We start from the raw sequence: 14,979 nt of genomic DNA, 5'->3' as shown, positions 1-14,979 counted from the left end.
AATTCTCTGAGATATAATCAGAAGGGGAAAAAAGGGGGGGAGGAACTCATAGAAAAGAAAACACATTTTTTTTTTGGTAGGTTCCATGCGGAGTGTGGGGCCCAGTGTGGGGCTTGAACTCACAACCCTGAGATCAAGACCTGAGCTGAGATCAAGGGTTGGACACTTAACAGACTGAGCCACCCAGGTGCCCTGAAAAGGCATTTCTATGCATATCAGAGTTTCATATTCTCATGGGCTGATATACCATCACTTAGTAATCAGACTTCTGTTAACATTTATTTCTTCTCCTTCATCATAGTAATTTTACAGTAACTATCCTTGTAAATGTGTCTTTTGTATATGTGTAACAACATCTGTAAGGTAAATCTCTGGAAACTGAATAACTTGGGCAGAACATAAATGCATTTTAAATTTTGGTGGGTACTGTCACTTGCCCCCATAGAGGATTAATATATACATGATATAAATAAATATTTGCATTAAAAAGCATAAGAATATGTTTTCTCACATTCTTATCAAAACAAGATATCAAAGTTTTGGTTTATAAATTTTATAGCAAAAAGAAAAATACATTTTAGTATGTCTTTGTTATGGATGAGCAATCTATCTTTTTATAAGTTTAATAGCTGTTTTCTTTCACCTATATTTTTGTGTTTTTGGACTTTTTATATAAAGTCATATTTGTTATTTCTTATGTAGATGATAGCCTTTCTTACAGAAGCTCTTCATATCATAAAGAAAAAAGTCATTTTTCTACTATTTCATCACAAATATTTTCCCTACTAGGCCCCCTCTTTGACTTATTTATGATATTTACTGCAGAGTATTTTTATAAATTTTGTAAATTAAATTTCAGCAATCTTTTCTTCTCTGGTTTCTATTTTGTTTTTGTTTTCAATACGTAAGACACCCTTCTCCTAAATTTGTATTATTTGTATGGCTTTATTTTCTTACTTTTATTTTATTTTTAAATTTTTATTTTTTTAAATGTTTATTCATTTGAGAAAGAGAGAGAGAGAGTGAGCCTGAACAGAGGGAGAGTGCAGAGGGAAAGAATCTCAAGCAGTCTCCCCGCTGAGGGCACAGCCCTAACTCGGGGCTTGATCCCAGGACCCTGAGATCATGACCTGAGCCAAAATCAAGAACCAGCACTTAGCTGACTGAGTCATCCAGGTGCCCCTGGTTTTTACTTTTAAATATCTGGTTTGTATGAAATATATTTGGTTTAAGCAGTGAGGTTTCCAAATTGACTATTTTTCTCTAGATGACTACATAGTTGTCTCCAAACTATTTATAAAATAATCCATGTTTTGGGGTGCCTGGGTGGCTTAGTCAGTTGAGCCTCCCACTCTTGATTTCAGCTCAGGTCATGATCTCAGGGTCCTGGAATTGAACCCCACATCTGGCTCCACACTGGGCAGGGAGTCTGCTGGAAATTCTGTCTCTCCCTTGGTCCTTCTGTCCCTTCCCCCCACCCCATACACTCTCTCTCTAAAATAAATAAATAAATCTTTTTAAAAAAATGCATGCTTTCCCCCATTGACATGCGATGTCCCCTTTATTTTACACTGAAGTTCACACATGGTCTCCATCAGAATTCGACAAAGCTAAAACCCACAGTTCAGGTTTATGCCTTTTCAAGGCTAGCCACCCCAGATTTACCCCAGTAGGTCACCAACAAATACTTTTATTCAGATTGATGCTGAGTTAAAGATAACATTGTTATGTAAATGTGCAGGTTTAGACTCTGCTCTAACAGGAGAATGTCACATTAGGTGAGATTAAGAGCTATTTTGAAATTTAAAAACATTTATTCAGTGGAAGTGTAAAACTGTATTTATGACATAATTTATACTTCATACCTACAGAAAAAAGCATATTGTATTATACCCAATGTCCTGGTTTCTTGAGGTTTTTGCAAACTGTTTTATTGCTTTCATTTTATCAGACAGTCTAAATTACACAGTGACTCATGGGTCAGAGAAAATGTTTATAAATATAATAATATAATTTTTCCTATGAATTATTTTTGTTTTTTCATAATCATTAAAGTTGTATTATGGATTCTGGCTACCACCCTCCCTTGCTATATATAGTGTTGCAAGGTTGGAAGAAATTTACTCCAATTTAGCAAACAGACCCCAAAGCAAAACCTATAGTTTTCTTGATTTTAATGAGCCAATTTATATACAGTCATATCCCAGCCATCTAAAGTTGGCTTACGTCCCTGATGCCTATCTTTCTCATTATAAATGTTCCAACTTATCAAAAATCATTCAGTATCGCTCAGGTCTTTGAGGTTTGCCTGGGCTAGTGAAGGAGCAGGGTCACAGCAAAGGTCTTCCGGAATGGTAATTAATAATAAATAGCATTTACGTAGGACTTTACATCTTCGAAGGGCTTTGCAAACACTAATTAACCCGCATACTAACCCCTTTAAAAGAAATAAGCAGGAATGAGCATTCGTTTTATGAATGAAAAACTGACTCGCAATAAAGCTGTGATTATGGCTGGTCTGAAGGCATTACTCACGAATAATATAATGTCTTCTCCCATCACATTTCACATGATTCTGGAACAACTTTCGCCACTTCAACACGATGGAACCTTTCATCTGGTTAATTGCTGTGGGGGACTTTCCTGTTCACCGTGGGCTATGTAACAGCACCCTTGGCCCCACCATATGGCAGTTGCGCTTCCTCAGTCTTGACAATCAAATCGTCTCCAGATGCTGCCCAACCCCGGGGCTGGGGGCAGGAGGGTGTGTAAAAATCATCCTCAGTTGTGATCCACTATGTAGAAGAAAGGGCAAAGAATGACTGACTGCCTGTTGGAAGGTTTTCGCTTCCAAGAACAGTTCTTTTCTCCAATTCACATTCTGTTATTACCATGTATCACAGAACCCCTGCACCTGTTATTTCCCTTCCTACCTTACGGACAAAATAATACCCTATATGATGCAGTGTTCCAAGCATTGTTCTAAGACACATCCATGCACACGGGCATGCACATGCGTGCACACACACACATACACTTAGTCCTCAAGACAACCCGATAAATTAGGTGCTGTTCTTACCCTGTTTTATACAAGAGGAAACGAAGGCACAGAAAAGTTGCATTGCTCTCCCAAGTACAGAAGTCTGAATTCAGACTCGGGCCCCTTGTGTCCAGAGTCTGTGCTCTCAACCGCTAAATTATACCTGTATGTTTTTTGTTGTTGTTTTTTTTTTCCAGCAGAGACTCTTTAAGCAGTGAACACCACTGATGTCCTAAGTGTCGGTATAAAGTCTCTTCAAAACAACGGTGATACTACGCATAAGGAAGGAAGAAAGTTTCAAAAAAAAAGAAAGTAGTGAAGCAACACTGTGTTGTTGTACTCCAAATATATTTATGACCCTCCATAAACACAAGACACACTAGAGCATAAGAGATTCATGCAGCATTCTTCAGATCCTCAAAGAGCTAACTCAAAAAATAACATCAGATAAATAGATGTTAAGGCAGAAAATTATAAGGAGCACAAAATTGGTAAGTTACTGGGTGGTAGGGAGGAGATGCATATGACTAGGGAACTGGGGCAGATCACATGATAAAAATGGCATGTCAGCTCTTCAAAGATGAATAGGATCTAAAATTGGGGGATTGTCATGGCAGGTGCTCAAAGAGAGCATTTCAGAAGAGAAAACAGGATATTCGTGGAGGGAGAAAGGGCAAAGTGTAGTAAGTCAGTGTGGCTGGAATTGGCTAAGCAGAGAAAGACAAGATTGAAGTCAGGATTTAAATGTGTTATAATCAATTTGGATTTTTTTTTCTAGTAAGCCTTACAGAGCAAATGGAGGACGAGGAAGTATTTCTTTAATGCCTCCTTCTGCACTAAACACCGCTAGCACTTTGACCTAAATTCCTTACTTAATTACCGAAGGTTTTCAGGAAGAGGAGACCATGATGAGACGTGTACCAGTCATCTATTGCTGCATTTCCAACTGGAGGCTCAAATGGAAAAGGATTTGCCTCCCTGCTGTCACGGCTGTGGCAGCATCAGCTCCTCGCAGCTGTAGGACCCTTGAGGTCTTACTTCTGTGAAAGTCAGCAAAGACAGAAAGAGGGACAAGAGATGGAAAGAGGGAGAGAGGGAAGAGGAAGAGGGACGCAGGGACGAAGGGAGACAGAGAGGCTAGGGAGAGTCTGCTAGTAAGACAGACTTACACAATATCATGTAATCATGTGTGCCATTTATCATCTTTGTCATTTTCTCCTGATAAGAAGTAAGTCACAGGGCCTGCCCACAATCAAGGGGAGAAGACTGTACAAGGATGTGAAGACAATTATGCAGGGATCATGGGGATCACCTTACACTGTGACCACGAAAGTCCATCCTCTGACCCTCAATGATTCTGTCTCTCTCCCATGTGCAAAATACATTTGCCAAATGAAAGCTATTTCTAAGCTTTTTAATCTATGTAGCTAAAAATATACTAATAAATTGCTAGAATCAGGGTACCTAGTTGGCTCAGTCAGTTAAGCATACGACTCTTGATTTTGGCTCAGGTCATGATCTCAGGGTTATGAGATCAAGTCCGGCATTGGCCTCCACGCTAGGCATGGAGCCTGCTTGAGATTCTTTCTCTCCTTCCCCTGCCTCCCCTCCCCCACCACTCTCTTGCTCTCTAAAAGAAATTGCTAGAATCTCACTTAAAGAAGGAATTTAAATTACTTTTTAATCTACTTCAAAATGTTACATTTGCGATCATGCCTGTGAAAGAAAAGATGCAAGAATGACAAAACTAGTTAATCTACAGATATATCAAAAATCCTACTGGGGCACCTGGGTGGCTCAGTCAGTTAAGCATCTGCCTTTGGCTCAGGTCATGATCCCAGAGTCCTGGGATTGAGCCCTGCGTCAGGCTTTCTGCTCAGTAGGGAGCCTGCTTCTCCCTCTCCCTCCCTGCTCATGTGCTCTCTCTCTCTTACTCTCTCAAATAAAAAAATAAAATCTTTTTTTTTAAAAAAGAAAGAAAATCCCAGGCGCCTGGGTGGCTCAGTCGTTAAGCGTCTGCCTTCAGCTCAGGTCATGGTCCCAGGGTCCTGGGATCGAGCCCCGTATCGGGCTCCCTGCTGGGCGGGAAGCCTGCTTCTCTCTCTCTCCCACTTACCCTGCTTGTGTTCTCTCTCTGGCTGTCTCTCTCTGTCAAATAAATAAATAAAATCTTAAAAAAAAAAAAAAGAAAGAAAGAAAATCCTACTGATAAGTTTGTAATTATCATCATGAAGTTTATATTTTTTTCTAGCAAAAAGAATCCATTTAAAAAAATACTTTAACATGTTATCCCATTTTTAATATGTTGTGCCACAGTTTCATAAAAGTTTGACTTGTCCTTTGACATTATTTATATCACTACTATTTAAAAATTATTATTTAATTCCAAGAAGAAAGGAAGAGATGGGATAAAATTACCATGACATATAAAACCAGTAAGGTCTACTAACAGAGTGAAAATTATAGGGGTAGCTGCATTTCATGGTAGAAATAATAGGATGCCTTGCTTTGGTTTGACCCAGGTCTATCTTGATGTATTTGGAATTAAAATTCTATTTAAAAAACATACACAAATTTTTAGGTTAGCATCATCAGGCTCTGAAAATCAGTAAGTATACAGGTCTAGACAGATATTTCACACATTTCTAAAGAATCTTCTTTGCATGACTTTTAACAGTATTTGTAGTTACTAGTGAATTCTAAAAAATATACATAAGAAATGAAAGCCTCCAGGATGCGAGCCATCTGTCCTTACATGACATTCATACATCTTTTTATGTCATTTTGCCCAAATCAAAATTTCTAATATTGTTGGCATTTGGGTAATAGTCTAAAGAAATACAAGCAAGCATATGTCTTTTATAAATATGTGAAAATAGTCTTTACTTAACACTAGTGAGGTCTTCAGCCAATGTGATCTTTTTATATATATATATATATATATATATAATATAGTTCTAAAAGTATAAGAGGGTAATGTTAAGAATTAATAATGCCTTAATAGAATACATATTTGGCTATTTTTCATTAATTATCTAAACAATAAGTTCCAAATAAAGAGATATCCCCAACACATTTAGGATCATTAATTTAACCTAGAAAGTTAAATTTTAAGAATTTAAAGTTATATAACATATTCTAAACCATATTTCATGTTTCATGGTGTCTATTATTTTTATGTTGCTCTTTAATCACCAAATTTGTTATATTGCTTGAGACATAGTATGTATTGAAGACCATTCATTGAATTAAATTTTACATAGAATCAGGTCATTATCCTACTGTCACTACAACTTCCCATAGACATGAAAAGGCTTTTAATAAATTCAACCAGTACATGATAACCCTAAATGAAAGGTTACAAACACGTAACAATTTTAGGGCCGTGAGAGACCTAAGAACACTCTGTCCTTTACACCACTCAACAAATGCCAACACGGAACTCCAAGGAGGCTAAGCGATAGGTTTGGGGAACATACATCATTTGCTTGAGATCACACCTGACATATACCCTGAATAATAGTTAAATGACTGTTTAATGTCATCACTATAGATCAAGGGAAAAAATCAGTTTTGACCAAACACTGATTTGGGTATTTGGATTTTCCCTGGTATGTTTCTGCCAGAGAAAAAGCAGAGATGAAGAGTAGTGGGAAACTGCATTTGTTTAGAGACCATCATGGCTCAGGTACTATATCAGGTCTTTTAAAATACATTTAGTCTTTACAACAATGTATATGAAGAGAGCGTGGTCAGCAATAGAAGCTCAAGAATACGGAGCTGCAGGTCCTCAGATAGGAAGACAAATTTGCATTTAAATAAAACTTTCTTATTCTACAAAATCACTGCTGTGGTCTGAATGTTTGTGTGCCCCGCCCCCCAAATCCATATGTTGAAATCCTAACCCCGAAAGGTGATGCTGTTCGGAGGTAGTCATTTTGGAAGGAGTTTAAGTCATGAGAGGGGAGCCTCCATGAGTGAGATTACTGCCCTACACCAGGTAAGATGCAACAAGAAGTCTGCAATCTGGAAGACGCCCCTCACCCAACCATGCTGGCACCTTGATCTCAGACTTCCAGCCTCCAGAACTGTGAGAAATAAATGTTTGTTGTTTAAGCCCCTTGGTTGATGGTATTTTTGTTACATGAACTTGAACTAAGATGGGGGAATCAAGAAATAAGCCTTAGAGGGGAGCCTGAAATATCTTGCTTAAAATTCTTCAATGCATTTTTCTTGAGCACCAGATGCAACTCATACTCTGCAGTGTGGCATTCAAAATCTTTCAAGGGGCTCCTGGTTGGCTCAGTCGGTGAAGCGTCTGCCTTCAGCTCAGGTCATGGTCCCAGGGTCCTGGGATATAGTCTCGAATCGGGCTTCCTCCTCAGCCAGGCATGTGCTTCTGCCTCTCCCTCTGCCGCTCTCCCCTGCTCACGCGCTCTCGCGCTCTCTCAAATAAATGAAGTAAAAAAAAACTTAAAAATAAAATCTTTCAAAATCTATCCTAAGGTACCTATATCTTACCCTCCCACCTAAATCTGAGTATTTTGCAAACATTCTCCCCTGAATTTTTGTTCTCCCCATGCCTGTATTTATTATCTTCCCTCTGCCAGGAAAAACCCTCCATACCACTATGTCTGAGGGAATTCAACTTACGGTTCCAGAATCCCCTCACTTATTAACCCCCATTGGTGTAATTAACCTCCTCTGGAAAAGCCCGGGTAAGAGCAGGTGATAAAAGCTGGAGGGGCCTTTCTGTATGTTGGGTGCTGTAAGTCTGTCCTCAAACATTCTGGGTGAGATAGATACTGTTTCCATTTGAAAGTTTAGAAACTAAGGTTCAAAGAGGTTGTGATTTGCTCAAATAACACAGATAATTGGTGGCAGAGCTGGAACCGAGCCCAGGATAACTAGATTCTAAAAGCTTGTATTCTTTTCACTACAGCTTTCCAGGGAATCCATCTTTCCTTTAACTAGGAAAGCACTTATCTTTTGTATTCCAATTATCCTTATCTTTCGGTACTCTGTGAGTTCCTTGAAGGCGGAGGCTTTTTCTTTTTTTTTCTTTTTTTGCTCATGTGACTGTCAAAGAGAATAAGAACTTAATATACATTGGTTGAAACTGAATGGAGATGGTTTATAAAATAGCTCTAGTGCTCCAGGAATTCCATATTAGATGTTTTAAAGCTATGCTCAACCTATTTCCCCCAAAGTGGGAATTCCAAGGTTCCCCATCAGCCCTGTCCACTCCAACGTCAGGCAAAGCGCATGACTATGAAGCAGCTAGGGTAGCCACCTGATTTTCAAAGAAGGTGCCATCAGCCTAAAGATATGAACTCTTTCAGGATGGTGAGAAGTCATCACGGTGCAGAAAAAGGCAGAGTTCTTGAACAGTAAATATCTTGTCCTGCTCTCTGGCAAGAACCCATGGCCTTGGTGAAGAGCAAAGTAGGATTTTCCATCTGATTCAGAGGAGTTATTCCATTAATATTTATTGAGTGACCAATTATGACAGTGAACAAAACACACCAAGTCTTCATTCGTGGAATTTGTATTCTAGTGGTAAGAAACAAAGATACAGTGCCTTGGGGAAAATAAAGCAGAGTGAAGGGATAGTGAGTGTTGGGGATGTGAGTGGGGCAAACTGTGAGAGACCTGGATGAAGTGGAAAGGAAAAGCACAGAGACCAGTGAGACTCCAGTATGGTGAGCAAGGGGGTCCCTGGTAGGAAATCAAGTCAGAGAGCTAACGGAAGATAGCTTGTCATGGCCAGGTCCAACAGGCCATTTATAAGACTTGGGAAGTTGTGAGTGATGGTGACTCAGTAGTTTTGGCCAGTGGAGGAAAACGAATTGACTGCATCTTTAAAAGTACAAATGGCGTCCTGGAGAGCAGTGATGACAGCGCAGAAAGGAAGGTGATTGTAGTCCAGTGAGTAACAGGGGCAGGCTGTGGTTATTGGGGAGCCTGCTGAGGGGTCATATTCTGGACTATTTGGAAAGTCTAGCCAACAAGATTCTCTGTGTATTGGAAATATGAGAACAGAGGGGGCCAAGGATGCTCCATGGTTTTCAGCTTGAGCAGCGGGGTGGACAGATGCACCATTTAGTGAGGAGGGGAACATTGGGAAAGAGCGTAAGTGTATTCGAGAAATCCAGAGTTCTCTATGGAATACTTGGTAAATTAAGTTAGGTAATCTAAGTGACTGCAAAATAATCCAGAGGTCTGTAAATATGAAAAAGATGGATCATTGACAATTGCTCACACTGTGCACATGCAGGTTCATTATACTATGCTCTTTTGCATTTTAAAATTTTGCTATGATAAATATAGTTAGACATATTAAGTATGAGAGGCTCATTAGACTTCATGTGGAGATGTTATGTGGATAGATACATGAACCCGAGTTCAGCAAAGAACTCAGGGCTAAAAACATGTGGGAGGTATCAGCATATTTAAAGCCAAGGAGTGAATAAAGATAGAGAATAGGTCCAGTACTAAGAAACTGAACTCTCCAACATTTAGAGATGAGAAGAATCTGGAAAGGCATTTTTGCATATCAAATTTACATAAATGCATATCAATTTACTAAAAAATACATAACTTTGAATCAGCAATTCCATTCTAAGAATGTATAAGGAACAAACAGGACTAGAATACACAGACCATGATACAGATTTATCATAATGCTCACTAGGAAAACAAAAAGGTGGGGCAGAGGGACGGTGGCAAGGTCAAATAATCTGTAAATCGAACAACAATGGCCTAGCTGAACACATTACACTACATTCAATAGTGTACAACAATTTAAAGTGATGTAGGTCTACTTTAGTGACCTGTAATTCTCCCATTGAGAAAAGCTGATCAAATAAAGCATTACAGTTTTATACTTACCTGTTACACTGTAAATAATGTATTTTGCACTTTCCTTACTACCAATAACCTAAAACAGTGAATGTTACTATCTTTGGTGGTAAAATTATGTACTTTTCTCCCCTATTACCCTTACTGGTATCTGTTTTGTAGTTTTTCTCAATAGGTATTATAAAAATATGTAAGTTAAAAATTTTTTTTAAAGATTTTATTTATTTCTTTGAGAGAGAGTGTGAGAGAGAGCACAAGCAAGGAGAGGAGCAGAGGGAGAGGGAGAAGCAGACTCCCCGCGGAGCAGGGAGCCCAATGTGGGGCTCGATCCCAGGACCCTGGGATCATGACCTGAGCTGAAGGCAGACGCTTCACTGACTGAGCCACCTAGGTGCCCCACAAGTTTGAATTTTTAATAAAGTTCATTCAGCAATACGAAATACAAAGGACCTCAAATAGGAAACTGATTTGAATCAGTCAAAAATTATATTGATACCAGTAATATCTGACTGAAATAACTATTATTGTTTTAAAATAAATACATCATAAATTTTAATAGTATATTAAATATTTTATTTAAATTAAGAAATATAACATTTGTTGCACTGTTTCGATAAAATTTCAAATTACTTACAAATAATAATAATAATAATTCCTTGGGTACCATATTTCAAGTATTGCAAAGGTGTCATGAAAACATATTTTTCAAAATGAAAGACTATTCTAAAATTTGGTATATAAATCCAGACATAATACATGTTATACATACTGAGTTTAAATAATCTAAAGATAAAAATCATTTTAAATAGAGCAATTTACCTCTCTGTAACGGAAGTTACAACACATGCCATCTTGACATGTACTCAATGGATTACATCTAGGAAAATCACTCTTTGTGAATACGATTTATTCTGGAGTACAGTTCACATAAAAACACTCTCTTTAAAACACGCTCTGTTTTAGAAAAAAAAAATAAATGTGGGCCAAGTACTTTTAAAACTGCAAGTTTCTTTTAATTAAATTCATCTAATTTTAAGTTACTTCTCCTAATTTACCTAATGACATCATTAACAAGGTTTTATAGCTTGCCCTTAACCTTAAAAAATAAATTTGTTTACATTTCACACTTAAAAGAATTTTAGCCTTCAATTTAAAAGACATATTTTTTACAAGTCCAATTGTAACAATTCTGCTTCTTTCTTGCAATGCTTTTACTAGATAAAAACTATTAAAATTTTGACCTCAGAAAATCCACTTAGATCAATGCTTTTAATGACTCTAAAAGCTTCTGAATGTATTTTATTAATACTTGAGTCAAAATTCTCAATTTCTATAGGGATATTATATAAATGTCCCTTCTTTAAACTATTTATTTCATCTTGGTTTTAAAAGTCATTAAATACTACACCTCTAAAAGAATTTTTTCTTTCTTGGCCTTGGTCCATTCAGTGTTTTATCTATCTCAAAAGTTAAAATTATTGTTTTTCTATATCTAATAATACTGTTTAAGCATAAATTTTAAGGGATAAAAATAAAATGTAGTTTAATATTTTATCATGACCACCTGTTACAATGAGGCTTTCCTCACTAGAAAAGCTAGCTTTAAACCAAATATAGATTTTCCTCCTGCAACTCACACTTGTCTATTGAATCAGTTACCCAATCTTGTTGCAGGATTTTAAACTTTCTCTTAAGAGTTCTTCGAAAAGCTTTTAAATCTGCAACACGACTCTGATCCTCCCCAATGATTACATGAGACACTCCCTGAGCTAAACGAGAAACTACTTTGGCTCCATGAAATCGAAGCTCCAGAGCTGTAACAGCTAATCTCGTTCCCTCGATTTTGGTACTCAAGTCATTAATAACAGCATACAAGTCCAAATAAATAATGTGGTGTCGAAACATACTGAGAGGGGAACGGTCCCAGGAATACCGATACTCTAAATTAGCAATCACAGAAGCCATTTCTCCGGGAGTTTGTGCGCTGGAATTTTTAATTCCTGAGAACACTTCCTTCAGTTGGTTCAAATCTGTATCAACAAAATAACTGTCACCATAACAGTCATATTCACGGGCAAAATGTTCCTTTGTCGATGGGCACATATGAATCATAAAGTGAGGCTGCCATGGCACGCAGCTTTTGGTCTTAAAACACTCCAACAGCCACTCGGGCTTGACAACATCATGTTTATTCGAAGAAATTATGTTTTTCACTCTGATGTTCTCGGACCCTGCAATCACGCAGTATGTGTCTGGGCCTGGATTTTGTACTATATAACCACCAAATTCTGCAATTCTGTTCTCCAGATCAGGCTTCGGATGGCTGTCCGTTCCACTCATGACACAAAACTCCACATCTTCAAATACATTAGAAACTTTGTTTACATTAGAAAGGTTGGGTGCTTTTAAGTGCTCGATAATTCCAATAACTTTCTTCACCTTCGGGGCAGCTTTCCTCTTCTTTTCCTGTGGTTCATCATCGCCACCTATGTAAAGGTGTTTGGACGCAAGCTTTCCCGATGCTTTCCCACGAAGCTGTTCTAAGTCATCCAGGGTGGTGCATTCGTGCCACTCTTTGTCTTCTCTTATCTTCTCGATTCGTGGAAAACGCAATGTGCAGCCAGCTTTGTACATATCGCTGGAGACGATCTCTGTGGCCTTAACTTGAACAATGACAGAATGACAAGGCTCGATGTACACCTCAGGCTTCTCTGTTCCACACAAAATGCTGCTTGGTGGAGCTTTTTTATGAAAAGGCTTCCAATGTTGGGCCAATTTCAAACCCAGATCGTACAGCTCTTTCATGGTATAACCTGAACCAACACGACACAGAGTATGAAACACTGACGGTTTTTCACCAGGAGGAGGTTTCTCTGCTATAGCACACAAAAAATGAGACATCATCCCACCTCGGGAACCTTTACCCCAGTAGCCCCCGACAATTAAGATGTCCAGCTCATCCATCAGCCCGTCCACATACTCTGGTTTAATTTTCAACCATCCTTCACCTCTTTTGTCTGGCTTGTAAATAGACAGAGGCTGTTTTATCATGATTCCCTCTTCCCTTTTATCTATGGCTTCATTCAAAGCATCGATCACTTCTTTCTGAGTATGAGCTTGTGTTTTTTGCACTATTTCTATTCTACCTGGTACTGGTGTAAAAACACTAGTGAGAATTTCATACCTCTTTTTCAGGGTTTCATGCCCTAGCTTTTTATTATTAACCATCAGTACATCAAACACACAATAACAAGTCTGCAGATCAGAATCCTCCACCATTCTTTTGATATCAAACTTATTCCCCTTTTGCATAAAAGTCTGTGTGTTAGGGTTGAAGGCCATCATCTCTCCATCCAGGATACAGATTTGTATGTCTGTTTTGAATGCACTGTGAATGAACGGTGTGAGAGAACCTTCCCGGGGAGAATCGCCGAACTGATCTGTATAGTTAAAACCATTTCGGGAGAAGTACTGATACGCATCCCCCTGTTTGTGCATCTGCATACGCTCACCGTCTAGCTTGGTTTCAATGTAGAAACTCTGGTGTTTCATGTCCTTCTCGATGCGCTCAATATCTGCTATAGCAGCCAGCATTGGTTTAAAGGCAGAGAATAAAGTGATGGAAATATCACTGAGTCCTATGGAAGGATCATGCAGTTGCCTACAGACTTTTTCCAGATCTGTGGTGACATTATGCAATTCGGCAGCATCATTATGGAAAACAGAAAATACAGACTGCTCACTGAAACCAAGTTTTAAGTCCTTTACAATCATCCGTATAAGCCACTTTTGTTCCAGCGCTGAACTCTGACTTATTAGCTGAAGAACACTCTTCTTTATTAGGTCCTTTCTTCTGGCAGAATTATTGCTGGCAATTGAGTCTAAAATGTCATTTACCTGCTGTACGGTTAAACTTCCTTTCTGCAAGCATCTTGGTTTCAACACAAAATATGCAATTGTTGCAAAGTCTCCAGCATCTCCATGAGGCCGGGTGGGCGTTCTATAATTTAAAAGTTTAAGGGCGTCTTTTCCTTCTTTAGGTAAATTAAGTAATTCGATATAAAGTTTAGCAAGCATAGTTTCTTTGATTCCATAGGCCATTCTCTCTCTTTCTAGCTGAGGAAGAATAAGTCTCATTGCTGGATAAAAGGAGTCCCTGACATCTTTTTGGTTCTTATGAAGAGCATCGTGAAATCTTCTCCAAGAATCTAAAAATTCCCTGAAGTGTCTGATTTTTTCAGCACGTCCTTTACTTCTCTGTATTCGTTCTAAAGTTGAACACAAGTCTGCAAAAGGAACGTGAGATGCAACAGTTTGTGAAGTCTGTGACGCAGCCATGGAGGTGGTGGTCAATCCTCTGGTTTAACTAATAAGGCAAAAAGAGAATAACTTTCAATAAGACACATATTTCAACTAAATAGTTCACGTAAAGCCTTTACAGAGAGTGCCTCATTCGTGATCAATGTTCGCTAAATGAAAATGAAGTAATGCTAGAAATTATGTCTCTTTTCAATCTCTACATTTAAACTTCAATCCTATTTAGTATTCATCAAAAGTATCACCAGCCCTTCTTGCTACATTTACAATACTGAAATCGACCACTTTGCCTTTCTCCCTAAATTCTAACTTCAGTTGAATTAGTGATTCCATTCCTTATTTAGCTCGTCGTGCAAAGGAATAACAACAACAGAAAAACAAGGCTCAATTCATTTCATTTCTGGGCTTCTGACTTCCATTTCTCCTCCTTTTCTGTCAGAGTACCACACAGCATCAGAAACAGACGTTTTTAACAAATCACTGAATTGAAACTCGGCTTTGCAGGAAGTTTGAACTCTTACATTGGTAGGAGTTCACCAAAAAAAAAAAAAAAAAAAAAGATAAACAAAGCCCACGTCTGTGTTTACTTTCATTTCACTGCTAGCTATGCCAAATCACTCGTGTTCAAAACCCCACTCAAAATACCCTCCCCATGAAATCCTTACTTGACCTACCTCTTTTAGCTCTATTTTATCATAGTTACTTAATAGCTTCATAAACTGAAGCTCATTAGTACACTTTTTTGTTCATATTCACATGCC

At 38.2% G+C, this 14,979-nt stretch overlaps 1 protein-coding gene across 5 annotated transcripts in view; it reads right to left on the bottom strand.

The window, feature by feature from the left end:
- The window catches only part of LIG4 (DNA ligase 4), a 67,978-nt gene that overhangs the window by 49,909 nt on the left and 3,090 nt on the right, over positions 1-14,979 (bottom strand). For 3 of the 5 annotated variants that reach the window (XM_045869696.3, XM_045869695.3, XM_045869694.3), the window contains one exon: positions 10,801-14,267. The exons of 1 other annotated variant lie outside the window; for it this stretch is intronic. In XM_045869696.3, the coding sequence (XP_045725652.1) occupies positions 11,504-14,239 (2,736 nt within the window). In that variant the 5' untranslated portion in view covers positions 14,240-14,267 and the 3' untranslated portion in view covers positions 10,801-11,503. Of the gene's footprint in view, positions 1-2,535; positions 2,796-10,800; positions 14,268-14,979 lie in introns of those variants that run through there. One more of the 5 variants, XR_006789778.3, reaches the window with a different exon arrangement.

This window comes from Mirounga angustirostris, unplaced genomic scaffold (genome assembly GCF_029215605.1).
Source record: "Mirounga angustirostris isolate CCGP_5_RB_7025 unplaced genomic scaffold, mMirAng1.0.hap1 SCAF_3, whole genome shotgun sequence".
Lineage (NCBI taxonomy): Eukaryota > Metazoa > Chordata > Mammalia > Carnivora > Phocidae > Mirounga > Mirounga angustirostris.
The sequence above is the reverse complement of the archived record's forward strand: the minus strand, read 5'-3'. Positions and strand labels throughout refer to the sequence as shown.